General features: G+C 40.3%; 1 protein-coding gene across 1 annotated transcript; it reads right to left on the reverse strand.

Moving 5' to 3' along the window:
- Nucleotides 1–7,722: 7,722 nt before the first annotated feature.
- LOC148019183 (uncharacterized) lies at nucleotides 7,723–14,514 on the reverse strand. The gene is made up of 2 exons (XM_087660725.1): nucleotides 13,490–14,514; nucleotides 7,723–12,955 (listed from the first exon to the last, which is right to left on the reverse strand). Exon 1 carries the CDS (start codon nucleotides 14,082–14,084, stop codon nucleotides 13,575–13,577), a length of 510 nt encoding a protein of 169 aa, XP_087516851.1. The 5' UTR covers nucleotides 14,085–14,514; the 3' UTR covers nucleotides 7,723–12,955; nucleotides 13,490–13,574.
- Between the last annotated feature and the right edge of the window lie 3,181 nt (nucleotides 14,515–17,695).

Below are 17,695 nucleotides of genomic sequence, written 5' to 3' on the forward strand. Positions count from 1 at the left end.
GAGAGACCAAGTATAATATTTGGAAATGCCTAGTTGTGTTCTACTAGTCACCATGGATACTTTACCAACTCCTTTGCAATTTGATCTCCTATTGTCCATTTTACTTTTTTTGTCACTTGATGAAAGAAATAAGGAAGATAACCATAATACAAAGAAATAAGAAAGGTACACGGGAGGACTATCACAATGCAAGTGGGGCTCCCCCTTGCATTGTGCTAGCTCAGGGCCACCACAAATTGAGGGTGGGGCCCTAAGATCATCAGGGGATCCCCACTCCCCCATGTTGTGCTAACACAACATGAGAGGTCCTTGGGCATAATGCGAGGGGGGACCCACTCAATGGTCTCAATGGTAGACTTAAAGTTGTCTAGGATAGATATTAAAGTTGTGTAGTTCCATTGAAATAGAAGATGAAGGAAAAGAAGACATTGAGTAAAATGGAGTAAGAATCACAAATCATATGCAAAAATTTGGGATGAGATGCATTTCATGTATAATAATTGTGTCGATAGAATAGAGAAAATGTTGGAGACTTGTAGTTTCAATTGAAATAGAAGATGAAGCAAAAGAAGACAGTGACTGAAAAGTAGGAGTGAGAATCACAAATCAAGTGCAAAAATTTGGGATGAGAGACAATTCATTGAAGTACTAGAGAGGTTCAAGAAAAAGATAGAGATACTATGATGGAGGGAGTGCATTTTGATGTAATAATCGAGAATTTCAAGAAAATGGTATGGAGAATACAAATATGTATGGGGTTAACAAAAAACATTACCTAGTCTCCTAAATTGTTCGAGAGCCTCTTTCTTTTTGTGCCTCAACAAATTTTTCTCCCAAAAATACCTTTAAAAATTTTATGTTGGGACTTTTTAAAAATGAGACAAAATATTTTGTAAATATTTAAAAGCCCCATTTGAAGACAAGACAAAACAGAGATGCAATGATTGTGGTGTCACTCATATATGGTAAGATTTCCCTAAATTCAAGGCATCTAGTACACTGCCATTGGGTTTTCATGGCCTAATATTTTAGTAAGAAAGATCGAGGCCATACTACTTGACTTTGACGAAGAGCTAGTACTACATTCCTCAGGGTTAAATAAATAGCAAAGACAGAGCATGTCATGTATGCTCTCATTAACAAAGTTTTTGATTTCAATATTCTAACCTATGACACATACACTAAGATCAAATAACTTGAACTTGTATCTATCTATGCAAAAATCCACCCATAAGGGGAGCTCCACACTCCTTACTGAGAAGTGTTAGATTCTCATGAAAATAAAAGCTGGACACATGTCTATAATGTTTTATGAGCTCCCAAACTGTGAGGGATGTTGGTAAGGAGATTGTGCTATCAAAATAAAACACCAAACAGCCCCACCTAAGACATTGAAGTAATCAAGAGCTTTTCACCATAGGTATCAATAGAGAGTTAGCTTGAGCTGTGATGTATCTTGAAAGCCCTATTATATGTTCAAGGTCACTATGCTGATGGTCAATGGATTCAATTGCTCAAATCCTCTATATCCTAACTCCTCCAGTTCCAAGACTCTTTTCAAATCTAACCATCACTTAAGTTTCCTTAAAAGGAAAGGACAAGAAAGCCATATCTAATTAAAAACCAAGACCACTCACTAAGCCAATAGAGAAATCAAAAATGCCAAAAGCAAACAAATCAATATCCAAAAGTTCCATGCTAGTTTATGAGAAGGCGTCATCAAAGCCAACCGCTATCACTAAGGTAGTGTTGATAGTCTACATGAGAAAACAAAGGTATCTAAGAAACCACTACCACAATTTTAACATCCTAAGAGACCTATAGAACCTAGAGTGGAATAGAGACAAGTAATGTAGCAACAACAGCCTTCTGTTGGTGCTGCTTGCCTAAACCAAGAAATAGAATCCTAGAGGAAAAATAAAGAAAATATTGAAGTCCAACAACACCACTCCAAGTTTGTTGTTGAATCCACACCGAAAACCTCTAAGCAAACACTCGCTTTCAATTTATCCAAGGACCACTAATACTACCAAACCCATTAAACATGTGGGTGCAACTTCCAAATCAAAAGAGGAATCCCAACTTTCATAGCCTTGAGCTGCAAGTAAACTCGCCAACAAATGAGCAAAGGAACAAGTCCCCAATACTTCAACAAAAAAGAATACAAACTCCAAATCGAAGAATGCAATCAATAAACAACAAATATGTATTGTTCTCAACCAAACTTTTAACAAGCTTGAAGCCTAAATTGATAATGATTTCTCTATTGGAAATGGCATAAAAGAGAAACAACTAGTAACTAATTACCACAACAAAATTGTTGATGTGAAAAAGTTACTTTCTTGAGTGTATGCTCAAGCTAACATCAATATTTTGGTTGAGGAACATAAAAAGGTTTTCTATGTTACCAATGACATGGAAAGAGCAAGAACACATCTACACTTGTTACATCTTATCCCCAAACTCATAGCTAAGAGTCTCCAATCAATACCCTCTTTCCAATGAAAGTATAACACATCACATTCAAACAAAAGTGGTATACCATCCAAAATTTTGTTGCCAAGATGAAAAGTCATCTAATGAATATAGTAGACCAGAAAAGAGCTAGTAAGGCTTCCATGTGTGACATAACATATGTATCTCCCACTTTCCTATGAGTGTTAACAACCATGTGAGACTTTCCGCTAATTGAATAACTAGTCCAACATGCTCTACTTCATAAACTCCTCATAGAGAAAGAGTTGCATGTTGCTAGTCGATTAGGCCAATATGATATGATCTTTGACATAATCATCTTACATCTCAATCCAAGCCATATGACCACATCTTTGTGATGTCTATGCAACTCTTCAATACAATCCAAAGTTTTATCAGTGGCTTATTTGAAGGTCGAGGGTGGTTGTATCATAATCCAAATTTCTTCAATTATATATCCACAAATACTCCACTCCAACATGTAAATAGTTTTTAAGTAAGGAAAAGACTATGCAAACCACAAGAGTCTATCAATGCCCACCCCTATAGTGCTTAGAAGTATCATCACATTTGTTTTCATGACTCCAATGGCTAACTTTAGCAAACATGATCATCAAATCATCATAATCATTAATATTTTCAAAGTTGTCATCATTATCACCTCAGCCAAGAGATTCTATAGCCAATGTTTGGCTCATTATCTTGAAAGAGGATAGGCCATCTAACCAACACTCCAATGGAAGAAATGGGTATAAACTCAATAGAGATACATATTCATAAGAAACATCCTCAATGCATGCAAATCCAACTTTCTTGAGGATAGCCATCAGCCTCAATATGTGATTATCACTGTAAACAAGCAACAAACCCCAGATTTTCCACAAAGAGAGGTTGTCATATTGTAGTGCTCTAGTTCATTTGACTCATGTGCCAATGCAAGAGATGTTAGTCATGTTGATTGGTAATGAGTATAGAGTTTTTTGACCTAGCAATGAGATCAATCCCCACATCTCTCTTGTGTGATTCTTGTGTCACTATTTTGGAGAATGAGGTGAATGCCTTAGCATAGTAGATGAGGAAGAGAAGGAGGTTATTATTTTAACTCTCCCTTATTTGGAATGCCTAACAATTTCGACTAATAATTAGAAAAGTGTGAAAGTCTTCAATTTTTCAAACAATAAGAATTTCTTTGCTAAAATAATTACCTTTCTATATGACTTAGCAAAAGTAGATCCAATTCCTATCATTTTGAGTGGTAGTAGCTCAAAGTATTCACTTGATGTGAAATTATAATAGAAATATTGCAATGAGCTTCAAAAGTGTCATGAAACCACATTGGAAATCCTTTCTCTAAGTATCTTTCTCATTAAATAGCAATATGGCCTTGCATAGGGGATCCATAAGCAAGGTAAGGGAATATCTATAGCCATCCTCTTATGAAATATTATAAAACTTCCTTTTTTAAAGCATTGATTTCATACATTTTTGTAATGGTGCTTGAAGCATGCCTTGATCATTTAACCATTTTCCTCTAACTTGTGCAATATAAGAATCTACATCCATCAAAACAATGTTAATTAGTTAAAGAACTCAACACTTCCATTGGCCTCAACAAGGTTCTTGTTAAGTTTTTTTCTCCATGAGCACATTACATGCAACTTTTGCACTAGTGAAAGATGCAAAAATAGACAATACACTTTAATTTTAAGTGCAATAAGCTTTTTGTTTCAAGGTACTTGGTTTTGTTAGAAGTTATTTAGCATGAGCCTTCATGCTATGCCCATTTTGTTTGATATGAAGACTCTTGTGATACAATATATTGTCTTTATTTGGTTATGAAGCAGAGTTGTCAATTATATATGTGGATCAACAAAGATGAACTTCAAGGGTGTTGATTGTGTTCCTTCACAAATGAAGGTTAGATGTGATCTATTATGTACTTTTGAGTTCTTAGATATAGCAAGCATCGTGAATTGTGATTATAAAGAGATTAGAAAGTTAGGATAGTGACATATTAGTTTGGCCAATATTTTGAAACTGCGATCAGGCACAAGCTAACCATTTTTGCAGCTTTGTCTAGAATTTCCAAACACTTTTGTCCACCAATTTCATCTTTTGTAGGAAATCTAACCATAATAGTCCTCCAAAGCATGAGGTTGAATCTGGAGAACAACTTCTCCTTCTAGGACTACATCATAAGACTCCTAAACTTTTTGATAGAGAGTCTAATGTGGCCTCTTCCAAAAGATATAAGCCTTTATAATCCAATCTTCTTTAAGAGAGATGGGTAAAATCTACACTTTGATACCTAACACTTATTCAAAGTGAGGTGATTCCAAGAGAAGGCTAATCCAACTCTAGGGGAAGTTGGCCAAGTGTCTTTGATTTTAGAGAAGATCAAAATGAACCACTCCTTTTCTTTCCTTCACAATGAAAATCTTACTAAGCCTCCTCAATACTAATCTAGTCAAGGTTGTGTGAATCCCACAAGTTGGCCCAAATAGAGATGCCTTTATTAAATAGCTTGAAAGCCTTTTGAGGGCTTAGCCAATAGATCTCCTTGTTGCCATCATCCCTTGCTATAGATGTAATATATACAAAATCTCAAATACAAAAGCATTCTCACCTCTAAAAAAAAAGAAAAACTTTCACTCAAGCCAAATCCCACTAGCATACTCAACTTTATAAAGGGTGATATTTTGTGCTTACATCATTTAATAAAGAAGCAATCCTACAAAATCCTCAAATTCTCATTGATCTCTTTGACTCTATCATAGAGTACATGCTATCTCCAAGTGTTTTTTATTTTAGAGAAGATCAAAATGAACCACTCCTTTTCTTTCCTTGACAGGGAAAATCTCACTGAGCCTCCTCAATACTAATCTAGTCAAGGTTCTATGAATCCCACAAGTTGGCCCAAATAGAGATGCCTTTATTAAATAGCTTGAAAGCCTTTTGAGGGCTTAGCCAATAGATCTTCTTTCCATCATCCCTTGCTATAGATGCAATATATACAAAATCTCAAATACAAAAGCATTCTCACCTCTAGAAAAAAAAAACCTTCACTCAAGCCAAATCCCACTAGCATACTCCATTGATAAAGGGCGATATTTTGTGCTTCCATCATTTAATAAAGAAGCAATCCTACAAAATCCTCAAATTCTCATTGATCTCTTTGACTCCATCATAGAGTACATGTCATCCTCATGATTAGGTAAAACAATGGACATATTGATGGTGGTCTCTGACTAAGTAGAGTGAAATGAGTATGATTTCAAGTCTTTAGCTCATCGGGCTTGTGAATTGACCAATTCCTAATCAATGCTATGTTAAATTCCTCTCTATGCAAGCATATAAATCGAGGATAAAAAATTTGTAATTGACTAATAATAGCCCAATTGATAGATACAATGCAATAATATGTCATTTTGCTCAACTAAGCCGTATTTGAATCTTTAATCTTGGATTTCTCTTTAACCAAGAGAATTCTGTGCAACCTTTCAATATCTTTCCAACCATTCTTCTTACTTAATGACACTACCACCCAATCCCTCAAAAGGCTTGCCAAGGTTGAGTGGAGTATTGGAGTTTCTAGAACCACTCTATGCTAAACTTAAAAAGCATATCAATCAAGGAGAGAATACCCAATCTTTTTGCGAGTGCTGCAACAAGAGAGATATTTGTGATATGCTTAATTTTAGATTTCATGAATGGGGGTCATAAAATTGATCCCCAAGAGCCTCAAAATATAGTCTAGTAATACTTTCTAAAAAATGTTGGCAAAAGGCCTTAGTTGAGGGAACTAAGCATGTGTTGGCTATTGTTATTCATTGTTGCAAGCAATTTGGGCTTGTCCAAAAAAAGAAACATATGTGAGGCTATTCTAATCTCACCTTTTCTTTGGACTATGCATTGTCCTTAAACAAATATTTTGTCGTGATTAAACTCAAATTGGAGAAGACCTTTGATTGAATGAGGTGGGGTTCCATACTCCTTACTCTTCACAGATGGGATTTGGCTCAATATTTTGCAAGATCATCAAGAATCTCTTCAACAAAGCTTCTTTTAGGATATTTATGGTTACATGCAAGATAGTTTCCCTTTGCAAATCTATTTGATAAGGTTGCCCTATGGACCCTCTTCTATTATCAAGACTCTCTTCAACAAATCTTATTTTAGGATATTTATGGTTACATGGGAGATAGTTTCTCTTTGCAAATCCATTTGACAAGATTGCCCCATGAACCCTCTTCTATTTGCAATGGCCTTATATCCCCTTTGAAATCTGAATTTGAAAATCTTCTAGAAGCATAGTAAAGGATTAAAGGCCTTCCCCTACCTAATGGCACTTATTTTGCATGGCAAATACTTATGACAATGCCATTAAAGAATAAAATCAAGGTAGCATTTTGTATGACCAATTTGCTAATGTCTAAGTCAAGAAGGATAAAAATGAAGCTCTCAAGCTATCACATAATGAAGATATTGGTGTTATTCATTCATTTGGGCTCAGACATTGGGTTGGGCAATATTTTCAGATAGTTAAGCAACCTGTTTTGGGGATGACACGACACCTTAGTCAACTTTTCAAGTAAGACTGTAGTTCTTATGCATGTCTTGCAATTGCACATCAACTTTATTTCTATGGTTTTTCTTTTTAGCAAAGTTTCATTATTTATTTATTGGAAATTAAGCATATTTGCACAAGACAATGATTTGGCTGACCTTTACACATTAATAGAAGCCATCTTTAGGGCTCTATCAAACAATAAATGTATAAACCATGGACATTCCAATGAAGATCTCCTATCCAAAAGAATAGAGAAAATGGGTAGGTAATACAACCAATGCAATCAAGGAAAAAAATCTAGAGGTATCCATATGAGAAAAATGAGCAAGTGGGCTTAGGCATATGAGCGAAATGAGCAAAGGTTTGAATGCATTCCACATAATAGCAAGGTTCCATTTGTTGTCTAGAAAGGTGATAGCCTATGCCCATTATTTAAGACCATCCTTATTCTTGTTCTCACCTCAATGAAAGTGAACCAAAACATTCTCACCCACCATAGCCATTAGAAGGTTTGAGATGTACCAAGATTTTCAACTTGATGACTCATAGGTAAGGTCTTAATGTTATCACAAATTAAGGTTTGTTTATTCACCTTAATTTGTGATAACATTAAAACCACAATGCATATGAACACAAATTTTTGGGTAGAGGTTGTGTGCCAAAGCATGAAGCTTTTTTTAAATAATGCGTGGGTAAATTTCCATTGATAGTAAAGTAATTGCAGTATACAAAGGATATGCATTGGGGCATTAGGCCAAAGCAACTAATTTTTTACAAAAAAGTCGAAAGACCCAATGGGTGTTCCTAATATGTTTCAAGAAGACTAATATCCAATCTTTCAAGGCAGGTATACAAAGGATATGCATTGGGGCATTAGGCCAAAGCAACTAATTTTTTACAAAAAAGTCGAAAGACCCAATGGGTGTTCCTAATATGTTTCAAGAAGACTAATATCCAATCTTTCAAGGCAAGTATGTCCTCTATTGGGGAAATCCACTTTCCTGACTTGAAGACATTGTTGTTTCTCAAATACCAAATGTGCTTGAGTGTAATTGCTCTTAGGGTATCCAACATCAGTAGTGAGGTCTTGTCAAGCAGTCCAAATTCACCAAATAGGCAAAGCTTCATATTGACTGACTCCTTTAGATCAGTTGCTCTTAGCCACCTTCTAATGGCTTTCCATACTAGTCTAACAACAGGACAGTCCCAAAAGAGGTGGGTGATTGTCTCTTCTTCTTTTTTACACCACATGCAATGGGGGGGAGCTTAAGGGCTTTATTGAGTCTTTCTTGGACAAGGAGCCTATTAAGTACCAGTCTCCATAGGAGGGTATTAAGGCGGTTAGATCTAGTGGCTTTCCAAGCCCTTAGACGTCTCCTCTAGCTTGACATTCGAGAGTGAGGAAATTGGTTCTTCCATGCAACCCAAGTTTGAATGGTTACCTGAGTCGATGAGCCATAGATCTATTTGGGCTTCTTAACAATCCAAGTTCTCATGCCTGCATTAGTGACCAAAGATTAAAGGAGATGGGTGCATTGTGGCTTGCATGGTGGCAGGAAGTCAAGCTTGAGACATGACAAACCTCATGAACCACTAAAGTTCCAACTCATTGAGCCTGAATTGGTCCCTGATGGTGGGCATATCCTTCCAAGAGCTAGAGCCTACATCCCATGCATCTGCCCATATCTTCAAACCTTTTAGAGCAATCTTCCTTATAAATCTCGGCTGCTCATGATAAGGTGCCAAGGGAGGATCATAGGGGAAGGGGGAGAGCCAGATGCTGAGAAATAACGAGCCATCCTCTCTCGTTTGAGGATCAAGGAGGAGTTTCATTTCTCTCAAGAGAGAGTCCCATAATTGAGCCAATTCTTGTGCGATCTTGGACCGGGGCATTTTCATCTTTAGATTCCCACATAGCATGTCATGCCCGAATGCCTCAGGCCATTCTTTGCCAATAAGTTTGGATGCATTAAGCCATTCTTTAAGAAGACTTGCCCAGGGTTGAGAGGTGCCAATTCTTTTGAGGGTCGAGAGTGCCGGTCGTTGAGCCATACGATACAAGGAGTCCAAACCATAGCCTCCATCTGCTCTGTCAGTAGTAAGAGTGGACCAAGGTATCTGAACATAGCCTTTGGAGCCATATTTCTTTCATAGGAAGTCTCTAATCATCCGGTCTAACTGCTCCTAGGAAGTTCGATGGAATGGAATCAAGGAAGCCATAAAGACCATGAAAGAGGTCAAGATCACATTGGCTATCACAAACTTCCTAGTTAGTGAAAGTTGAAATTTCTGCCATTTCTCAAACTTACCCTGAATTTTTCCCTTAAACCATTGAAAGCATTGTTTAGTGGAGAGACTTGCACCAACAAGGCAGCCTAGATATCTTCTAATTTCCCCACATTTAATCAACATGAACCCATATTGCAGTAACCAGGGATGGGGTTCATTGTAGGTTAGGAGAAGCTCCGTCTTGATAGTGTTAATCTTGGAAGCTGATAGACTAGCAATTTCTTGATACAATTCCATCAAATTATCTAATGAAGTCTTCTCAGCCTGGCCTATACTAGCATTGTCATTAGCAAAAAATTGGGGCACCCATGTGAGACCCATCATGAAGGGGTAGCCCTGTAATGGTGCATGCCGCCACCTGTTTGTCAACATGCCTCAAGAGGGGGTCGATAATTAGAGCAAAGAAGAGGGGTGCCAATGGTGGGCAACACTGCCTTATGGATTGGCACAAAGGGAAGCATTACGCATGCCAAAGCATTGCTAAATAGTGCACCAACCATGCCAAGGAAGGTCGGGCCAAAGCCACAGCCAAAGGCTTGCAGTGTGGACATGATGAACTTCCAACTGATTCTGTCATAGGCTTTGTCCAAGTCCATGTTGACCAATACAAAGTCAATGTCAAGCCCTATAGCATGATCAATGGAGAATATGAGGCTGAGCATGCATAGCATCCTATATTTTCCTCCCGAGAACAAAGCCATACTGTCAAGGGTGTATGACTTTGCCTAACAAGAATTTGATTCTACCCAAAAAGAATTTGATTCTGCCCAAGAGCAGCTTGGCAAGGATTTTGTAGGTGAAGGGGAGCATGGTCAATGGCCTCTAGTTGGATGGTTTGGACCTATCCAAAGCTTTGGGGATCAACTTTATGAGGCCAACATTGCATTCTTCTGGCATCATGCCCATTTTCCTGATCCAATTGAGGAGACAAACTAGCTATTCCGAATAGGAATCCCATAGCATTTGGAAGAACTAGGGCGAGAGGCCATCCAACCTTGGAGTCTTCCCATGCTTCATAAGATCAAGTGTGTATTTGACCTCGTCCTTTGTAAATGGCCTTTCAAGGAGAAGGGTTTCATCATGCTAAATAGGGTCCACCACATCACTGAGGAAGTTATGCATCCTTGTTTGCCCAACTCATCAGACTCACTATCAACAATGGTCGAGTGATATACTTTGAATATCTACAAAATAGACCAATCATCAATGTGTTTAGTTCCATTAACGTCAACAATTTCTACAATGAGTTTTTTCTTTTGCTTGTACTTGAGGGCACCAAAAAACAATGAGGGTGCATCTCGAAGCAATTCCCATGTTCCTTTAAGTTGCACCTTTGCAACAACAACTTTAAATTCCTCAACCTCTCTCAAAGCTTGTTCCATGGTGAGGAGAGTAGCTTGCATATGGGCATCATTCAGATTATGCACTATAGCATGCTCATCAGTGCATCTCTTGCCTTGATTGCATTCTGATCAGTTTTCTCCTTTCTTCAGCTTTTTGTTTGCCATAGTTCTTAGTTGTGTTTGTGATGCGGACACTTGATCCAACTGTAATCAGGTGTGATGAGATCATCAATAGCATGGGTCCTAGCTCACTTCATTTGGCGAATGAAGGTTGTCTCTGAGGAATGAGGTATTCAACTTAAAGGGAGGGGGACCATTGGGGGTTCTTGCCAAGAGAACCCTCCTGAAAGAAATCAAGAGAGGTATGTGATCAGAGGTTGCCTCCTAAGTCAAGACTCTTACCTTTGTACAGCTATCAAGCCACCAAGTGTCGAGATTGCCATAAACCCTCTCAAGCCTGCTAGCTCTCCATGTGGGACCCACATGCCTATTATGCCAACTGAAGGGCATTAGATTATCTTGATGGAAGGCCACACTTAGATCCCTTAGATCATGGGTAAGCTATAGGGCGTCCCACACTGCTCTCTCTATCGCCAGCATAGAACAAGTTTCATGGGATCGATCATCTGACAAAAGACTCATGTTCCAATCCCTTGCAAGCAAGGTCGAAGTGGGTTCCAGCTTTCCCTTCAACCACTCCCACAAACACTGTCTTCTACATGACACGTTGGGAGCATATATGGAAGCTAGGGTTATCTCTTCACCACTAAGGGTAACCCTAGTAGCCACAGCGGTGCCATCCCCTCTCTTCCATGCTAGTTGGGGTTGGAGCTCATCTTTGATGGCTAGAATGGTCTCACCTTTGCCTCATACCAGAATGTCAACATAAATGGTGAATCCTGGGATAAAGATTTTGCCAACATCTTCCTCGCTTGGTTTAACCTCTTGAAGAGCTACGACCAAAGGCTTGTGCACTCTAATGAGCCTCATGCATCAGTTCCATCTTGACTCACTAGCCAAACCCCTCACATTCCAAGAGTGCAAGGTAACCTTAGCTGATTGTTTATTCGTATTAAGCCTATTCATGAAGCTCGATGTCAATGTCTCCAAAGCCCTCAATGGCCGCCAAAATATTACAGTCAACCAAAGGTTTGCGAGCAAGCCTCTTGAGAGAGATTTTGGTTTGTTGCTTCTTGGTCTTAGCTGCAGTCCACTGGCCGTTCTTAAGTGAGACGTTTTCCTTTTACACCTATGTGAAATTGGTGAGTTTTGGCACCGATGTCTTCTCCTTACCAGTCTTGATGTTCTATGTGCTTTGGGGGGACTTGCCAAGAGACTTACCAGCTTGCTCTGCCTATGGTTCCCTTCTCAGACTCTTTGCCCTTAGGTAGCTCATATTGGGTTCTAACTTCTTGGACCTGCATTGGATTGCCATCCACAAATGGTGCACTGTTTTGCTGCACATTTCTTTTGGGGCAATCTTGAGCAAAATGGCCATTCTCACAACAGTTATAGCACACATTTGGGAAAGGAGAAAATTTAAGTTCCACCACCACCTCAAAACCCGACAGATCCTTGATCTCAAGGAAGTCAAGAGGCTCGTTCCTACGGCCCCATAGCACACAAGCCCGCCGTTCTACTTTAAGTTTGCTAGAGAGGGTCATGGAAGAGGAAACATAGAGGACTTTGCCCAAACCTTGGGCGAGCTTCTCAACCTCATCATCAAGCCAAACTAGGAGGTCTACCAAAGTGACCCATACCGTACATTCATGTTGGAGAACCCCGTCAAGAGAAAAGGATGGGCCCCAGGAAATCGTATGCACAAGGTTGCCTTTGTGTCCCACAATAGAGCCAAGGACCCAATCACGTTCGGCTCTGGATCCCAAGAGAACCAAGAAGAAGCCTTTTTTGATAAACTTGTATTGTAGGGTGGCCCTACCACAGTATGTGTTGTCAAACCAGTGTGCAAACTCATCCTCGCTAGGAGGACGCCGCGTGAAGGAACATGCCAACAAAAAGCATATCAACGTATCTTTGCTTAACCTTATCAAAGGAGGACACAGTAGCTTCGTGGCCTTTCTTACTGGCCTGGGCTATAACAGATTAGCATGTTTCATTGTACTTGAACTCTTCATTTCGCTGTTGTCTCTCGACTGCTACCATGTCGATACCTGTATGTTTGAGATCCTCCTTGTAGTCCATGTGCTGGGGACCTGCTCGGCACTCAAAGCTTCACCCACATTCTCCATCTTCGGTCTCTTGCCTGAGATGGACCCTCCTGCATGCATGCAGGTAAGGTATCAGTTCACACATGTTGAAGTGCCCCTCGCACGCGGGATGGGAAAGCTGTTCGAAAGCTGCACACACAAACTTTGGAAGTCCACTCCCCAAGAGAGATCAAATTGCATAAGAGAAGAGAACACCAAGAACTTGCAAGACACAAGATTGTTGAAAGCATGAAGTTAAAAGCTAGAAATTGAAGGTGCCACATTACAGTCTTGCACACCGATCGAGCTTAGAAAGTATGCATTTTCAAATTTCAGACATTTCTTAAATAACGGATACGAGCAAATGGCGTACTTTCGAGAGCCAAACACCAAAATTGATTGTCGCTAGCAAAGCTACTAGCACACTCAACGTTCTAGTAAAACATCTACACACGCTTTTTACGAAAGGGCGTGACTTCGAACACACAATTGTTCAGCATGTAATTTATGCATTATCAAATTCAGCACAGCGCCAGGGAAAGAATAGATGCTGGGTTTTGACAGACAAACAAAAAGGATTACTGGGTGGAAACAAATCTACCTACAGATAAGAAGTACAGGCGTCAGAGCCTCGTGTCGGGATCAATTCAGATTGAGACAGAGAGAGCCTGCGCTGCTCGAAGGATAGTATCAATGGGCGCATTGTTCTGGGGGGAAGGGGACTCGACAGAGGAGAGAGACAAAGAGGACAGCGCGCTGGTTAAAGGAGGAGAAATCGAGGCGGCCGCAGAGGCAAGGAAGCTGGGGGCGGGAGGAGCGCAGCAGCTTGCAGCAGGGACTGCCGGGCCCGGGCGCCGGAGGCGCGTCGCCGACCACGAAGTCCCGGCAGAGGTCCTGCACGCTCGCCACCACAGAGTCGCATGACGACGACGACGACGACGACGACGACGACCCGCCTCCGCCTCCAGGTGCTCCCCCACCGACCGTCGCTGTTGTTGCTGCAGACAACGACGACGATGGGGTTGAGGACGACGACGACCACGCATCCCCTGCAGCTCGCCCGTTCATTGTTGCTACTGCAGCTGCTGCTGACGACGATGACGCACCGCCTCCCGCGCACATCACTGCCGCGATGCACCAGCACACAACGACAAGTTCCTGCAGCTCCATCCCCCTCCTCCGCCCACCAACAGTCACCATCGCCGCAGACCTCTCGCCTGCTCGATGATCACTTCGATAATAATGTGGTGTCCGTTCAACCTAGCCTAGGTCTGAAAGGCTATCCTTTGCTAGAAAGCTTCACAGCAGCCCAGCTCATCCGTTATAACAATGCATACAAGCCCTCCTCCTCCTTCTGATACTAGGTACAGCTCTCGGCCACTAGTTGCTGCTGTGTTACCTACCATCCCCGCCGTCTTCAAGGGGAACTCATTAATGCCGCGGGCCTTTTGCCCCTTCAGCGGTTGCGGTTCACCAGTCGTTTAAACGTGATCCCAATTAATAAACACCGTACATAAAATGTTTGGTCAGATCAAAAACCGCAACTTTTAAGTCACGCGCTGCCTCCGCTAGTTGTGGAGGGTGAGTCTCCGGCCTGGGTTCTGTCAAATAACCACCCTATTCGCTCTCAATGGCAGCCCAGCCAGCTTAGACCTCGCGATCTTGCTCCTTGCCCGCTGCACATGACCAGGAGCTTATAGACCCCATTAAACTTGCAAGTTGCGACGGCAAAATCCAGTTTACGTTTTCACTTTCACGCATAAACGAAGTTTCTGGTGGACCTAACAAAGTCGCATTCTGAGAAGGCGAGAGAATGTGACTCGTCAGCTACTCCACAAATCAAACTTTCTACCCACTTCGAGCCTAGATTGCGATACCACACAATTCGACCCTAGATTGCGCCAGTGCAAACCGGTATTATATTTTTTTGAAATCACAATTTGAGAGAGAGATAGAGAGTACAATTAAATAGAACATGTGCGTGAATGTGCATGTGTGTGTGTGTGATACGCATTGCCCCCCATATTATAACCTATGTTGTATTTTAACATATATATATATAATGTGATATCTATCTATACTATATTATTTTGATTGTGGCTTCAGTGATCTCTCTCTCTCTCTCTCTTTCTTCCTAAATAGCCAGGTGCAAAAGCTTTGCCCGTGACCTCCATGGTGAGTGTGCAACTCCTCGCCCTTTCCCCTCCATTGACCCCCTCGTGCCTCGGCCAAACTCATTCAGCTATTCCCTCGACCTCGTCGTGGCAGTACTAGCAACAACAACAAACGGCCACTCCCTCAACCTCATCGTGGCAGTAGTAGCAACAACAGCAAACAGCTAGCACAAACAAGGGAAACAAGGGTATCCACCCACAATTTTACACACACACAAAAGTTCATAAATCATTTACAAAGTTCGGTAATTCCTATGGCTGCTACCACAGACATAGAGCATGCACACATCAGAGGAGTGCATATAGCAATGCATATAGCAACGGCACAAAGTAGAAGAGTAAGATAGAGTGAACCAAGGAGTGCATACGAGAAATGGAAAATTAAAGTTGTATTGCCTATGCCTCATCTTATGTTACAAGAGATATTTATAGGTATTTATAGAGTTTTCCAAAGGTCCGAAATGCAAACTGAGTCAACAATCCACTATCAAAGTGGGGTGAGCACCTTTGTACATGATGGGATGACTGACCATCTGAATATTGGTACATGTGAGTGGCTACATTACACATTGTTCTTAGTGGCTACAATAAAAAGTATACATCATGATGGTTTGGTCTCATGAGTGCGGGAGAGTAGGTCCACATGAATATTGTCTTTTCTTGTAGTAGATGCTCAAAAGAGATATCAAGCTCATCAAAGAATAAAGAGCACCATAGCAATCTTTTATTCTCAATTTTTATAGGAGCTTTTTTGGTGAGGTAACCCCACACATGCTATAAATCGGTTTGCACCATGAATGGGAAAATTTCCACAAAAATACGGAATGTTTTGATTGCCTTGATGATGCCAATGATCTTCCTTTGATAGGAGGGGTAATTCTTTTGTGTTGGAGTAAAAATGCCTCAAGCATAGCGATCAATCTAGAGAGATTCTGGTTTGGTGTGTGCAGTGTGTGGTTGCTGTGAAATATCTTCATATAGGACAACACCCCAATCAACATCAAAGGCATCAGTGTACATGACTAAGGGATAGCCTATACAGAGGTGTAGTGGTGCAAGATTCTGTACATGGGCTTTTATTTGTCACAGAGCAATGGTATGGAGAGCTTTCCAATGGAAACTATTTTTCAGGAGGAGAGGATATAGATCTTGTGTATACAAAGCAAGATTTGGGGTAGAACAGTTGATCCAATTCAAGTACCCTAATACTTGTTGTAACATTTTTACATTTGGTAATTTTGTTGGAAATTTTACAATAGTTTTTAACACATGATCCTGCAACTCCACCATACGATGGTGGTCTTAAACCCAAAAAATCCACTTGTGTGACAAACAAAATAGATTTAGTTGGGGATAACACCATCCCAACTTCTTCAACTGTTAGCATGAATTGTGTTAGATGATTTAAGTATTCCTGGATAGTTTCGGAGAAGACCAAAATATCATCAATATAGACTAAAACTCAATATTAGTGAGTTTGGGAATCTCCCAATTCCCATTTTTCAAATACTACAAAAGGTGGCACACAGATAACATGCCCATAAGTGTCTCAAAACCATATGATGTGACCTATCATTGGAAAGCGCTTGAAAAATTGAATCTATTGAGCTATATAGCGCTCAATTTGGAGTTATAGTGTTCAAGTTATGACAAATCCAAATATTTGACCACGTTGTCGGAGGGGTTTTTGTTGAAAGGTCGAATCCACCGAGGATCAGAAGTAGAAGGAAGTAGAGATAGGAGATGGAAGAGAAGATAGAGAATACCCAAGTGGTAAACACGACAAAAACAAATCACAATGAATTGAAACAATATGTATTGAAAGAACCTGGAATCTTTGCACTACTCAGAAGCAATATCCAGGCATTAGTTCTCCTGGAGCTTCTTCGTAGACCAAAAACGTGGATCAGAAAAATCAGCTCTTTCTCTACTGCCCGGAACCCAAATCTGATGGCTCCGTTGGCTCCGAAAGGGAGATAAAACCACAGGACACCTGCTCACGGATCTCCCAAATCACTCCTTCTTCTTCTTTCAGTTCAATCTACAGTTTTCAGTCTATTTACAGCGATTGCGATGAGCGCGATTTTGTCAATCTGTCCTTTTTGTGAAAATCCCCTATTTGGCTGAAAAAGCAACTGGCTTTTTGCATGCCATCCTAATCTAGAAGCTTTTTCTAACTTTTTCAAATTTTTATAATAAATAATATAAAAAATAGGCTAAAATTATCCAAAAATATAGTATTTTCGAATAATCCATACAACTCACACTAGTACTAATGGCTCAGATCACATTGAGTCTCTACATTAATAGAGAAGTCGAATGATGATGCATTCCATACTTTTTCACACTGTGTCCTCATAACATCACGACATCCACCCCCTGTGAACCTGCACATCCTCCGGTATGTGCCAAAATCCTAGTTGTCACCGGATTCTGAGTCCTCCTCATCCTCTACAACCATATCCTTTACTTCTTCATCTTCCATATCTTTCTGGCTAGCCCCTGTATCATGGCCACTATTTTCTTCCAATTCTGGGAACTCATAGGTAGTAGATTCCTACCTTTTGAATAATTTGATTATTTTCCCTACTACCGGAAGTTTTATGGATGTCCCATCTAGCTCATTTAATGCATAAG

The sequence above is a fragment of the Lygodium microphyllum genome, chromosome 20 (genome assembly GCF_053477565.2).
Source record: "Lygodium microphyllum isolate KBCC chromosome 20, Lygodium_microphyllum_v1.1.10, whole genome shotgun sequence".
NCBI lineage: Eukaryota > Viridiplantae > Streptophyta > Polypodiopsida > Schizaeales > Lygodiaceae > Lygodium > Lygodium microphyllum.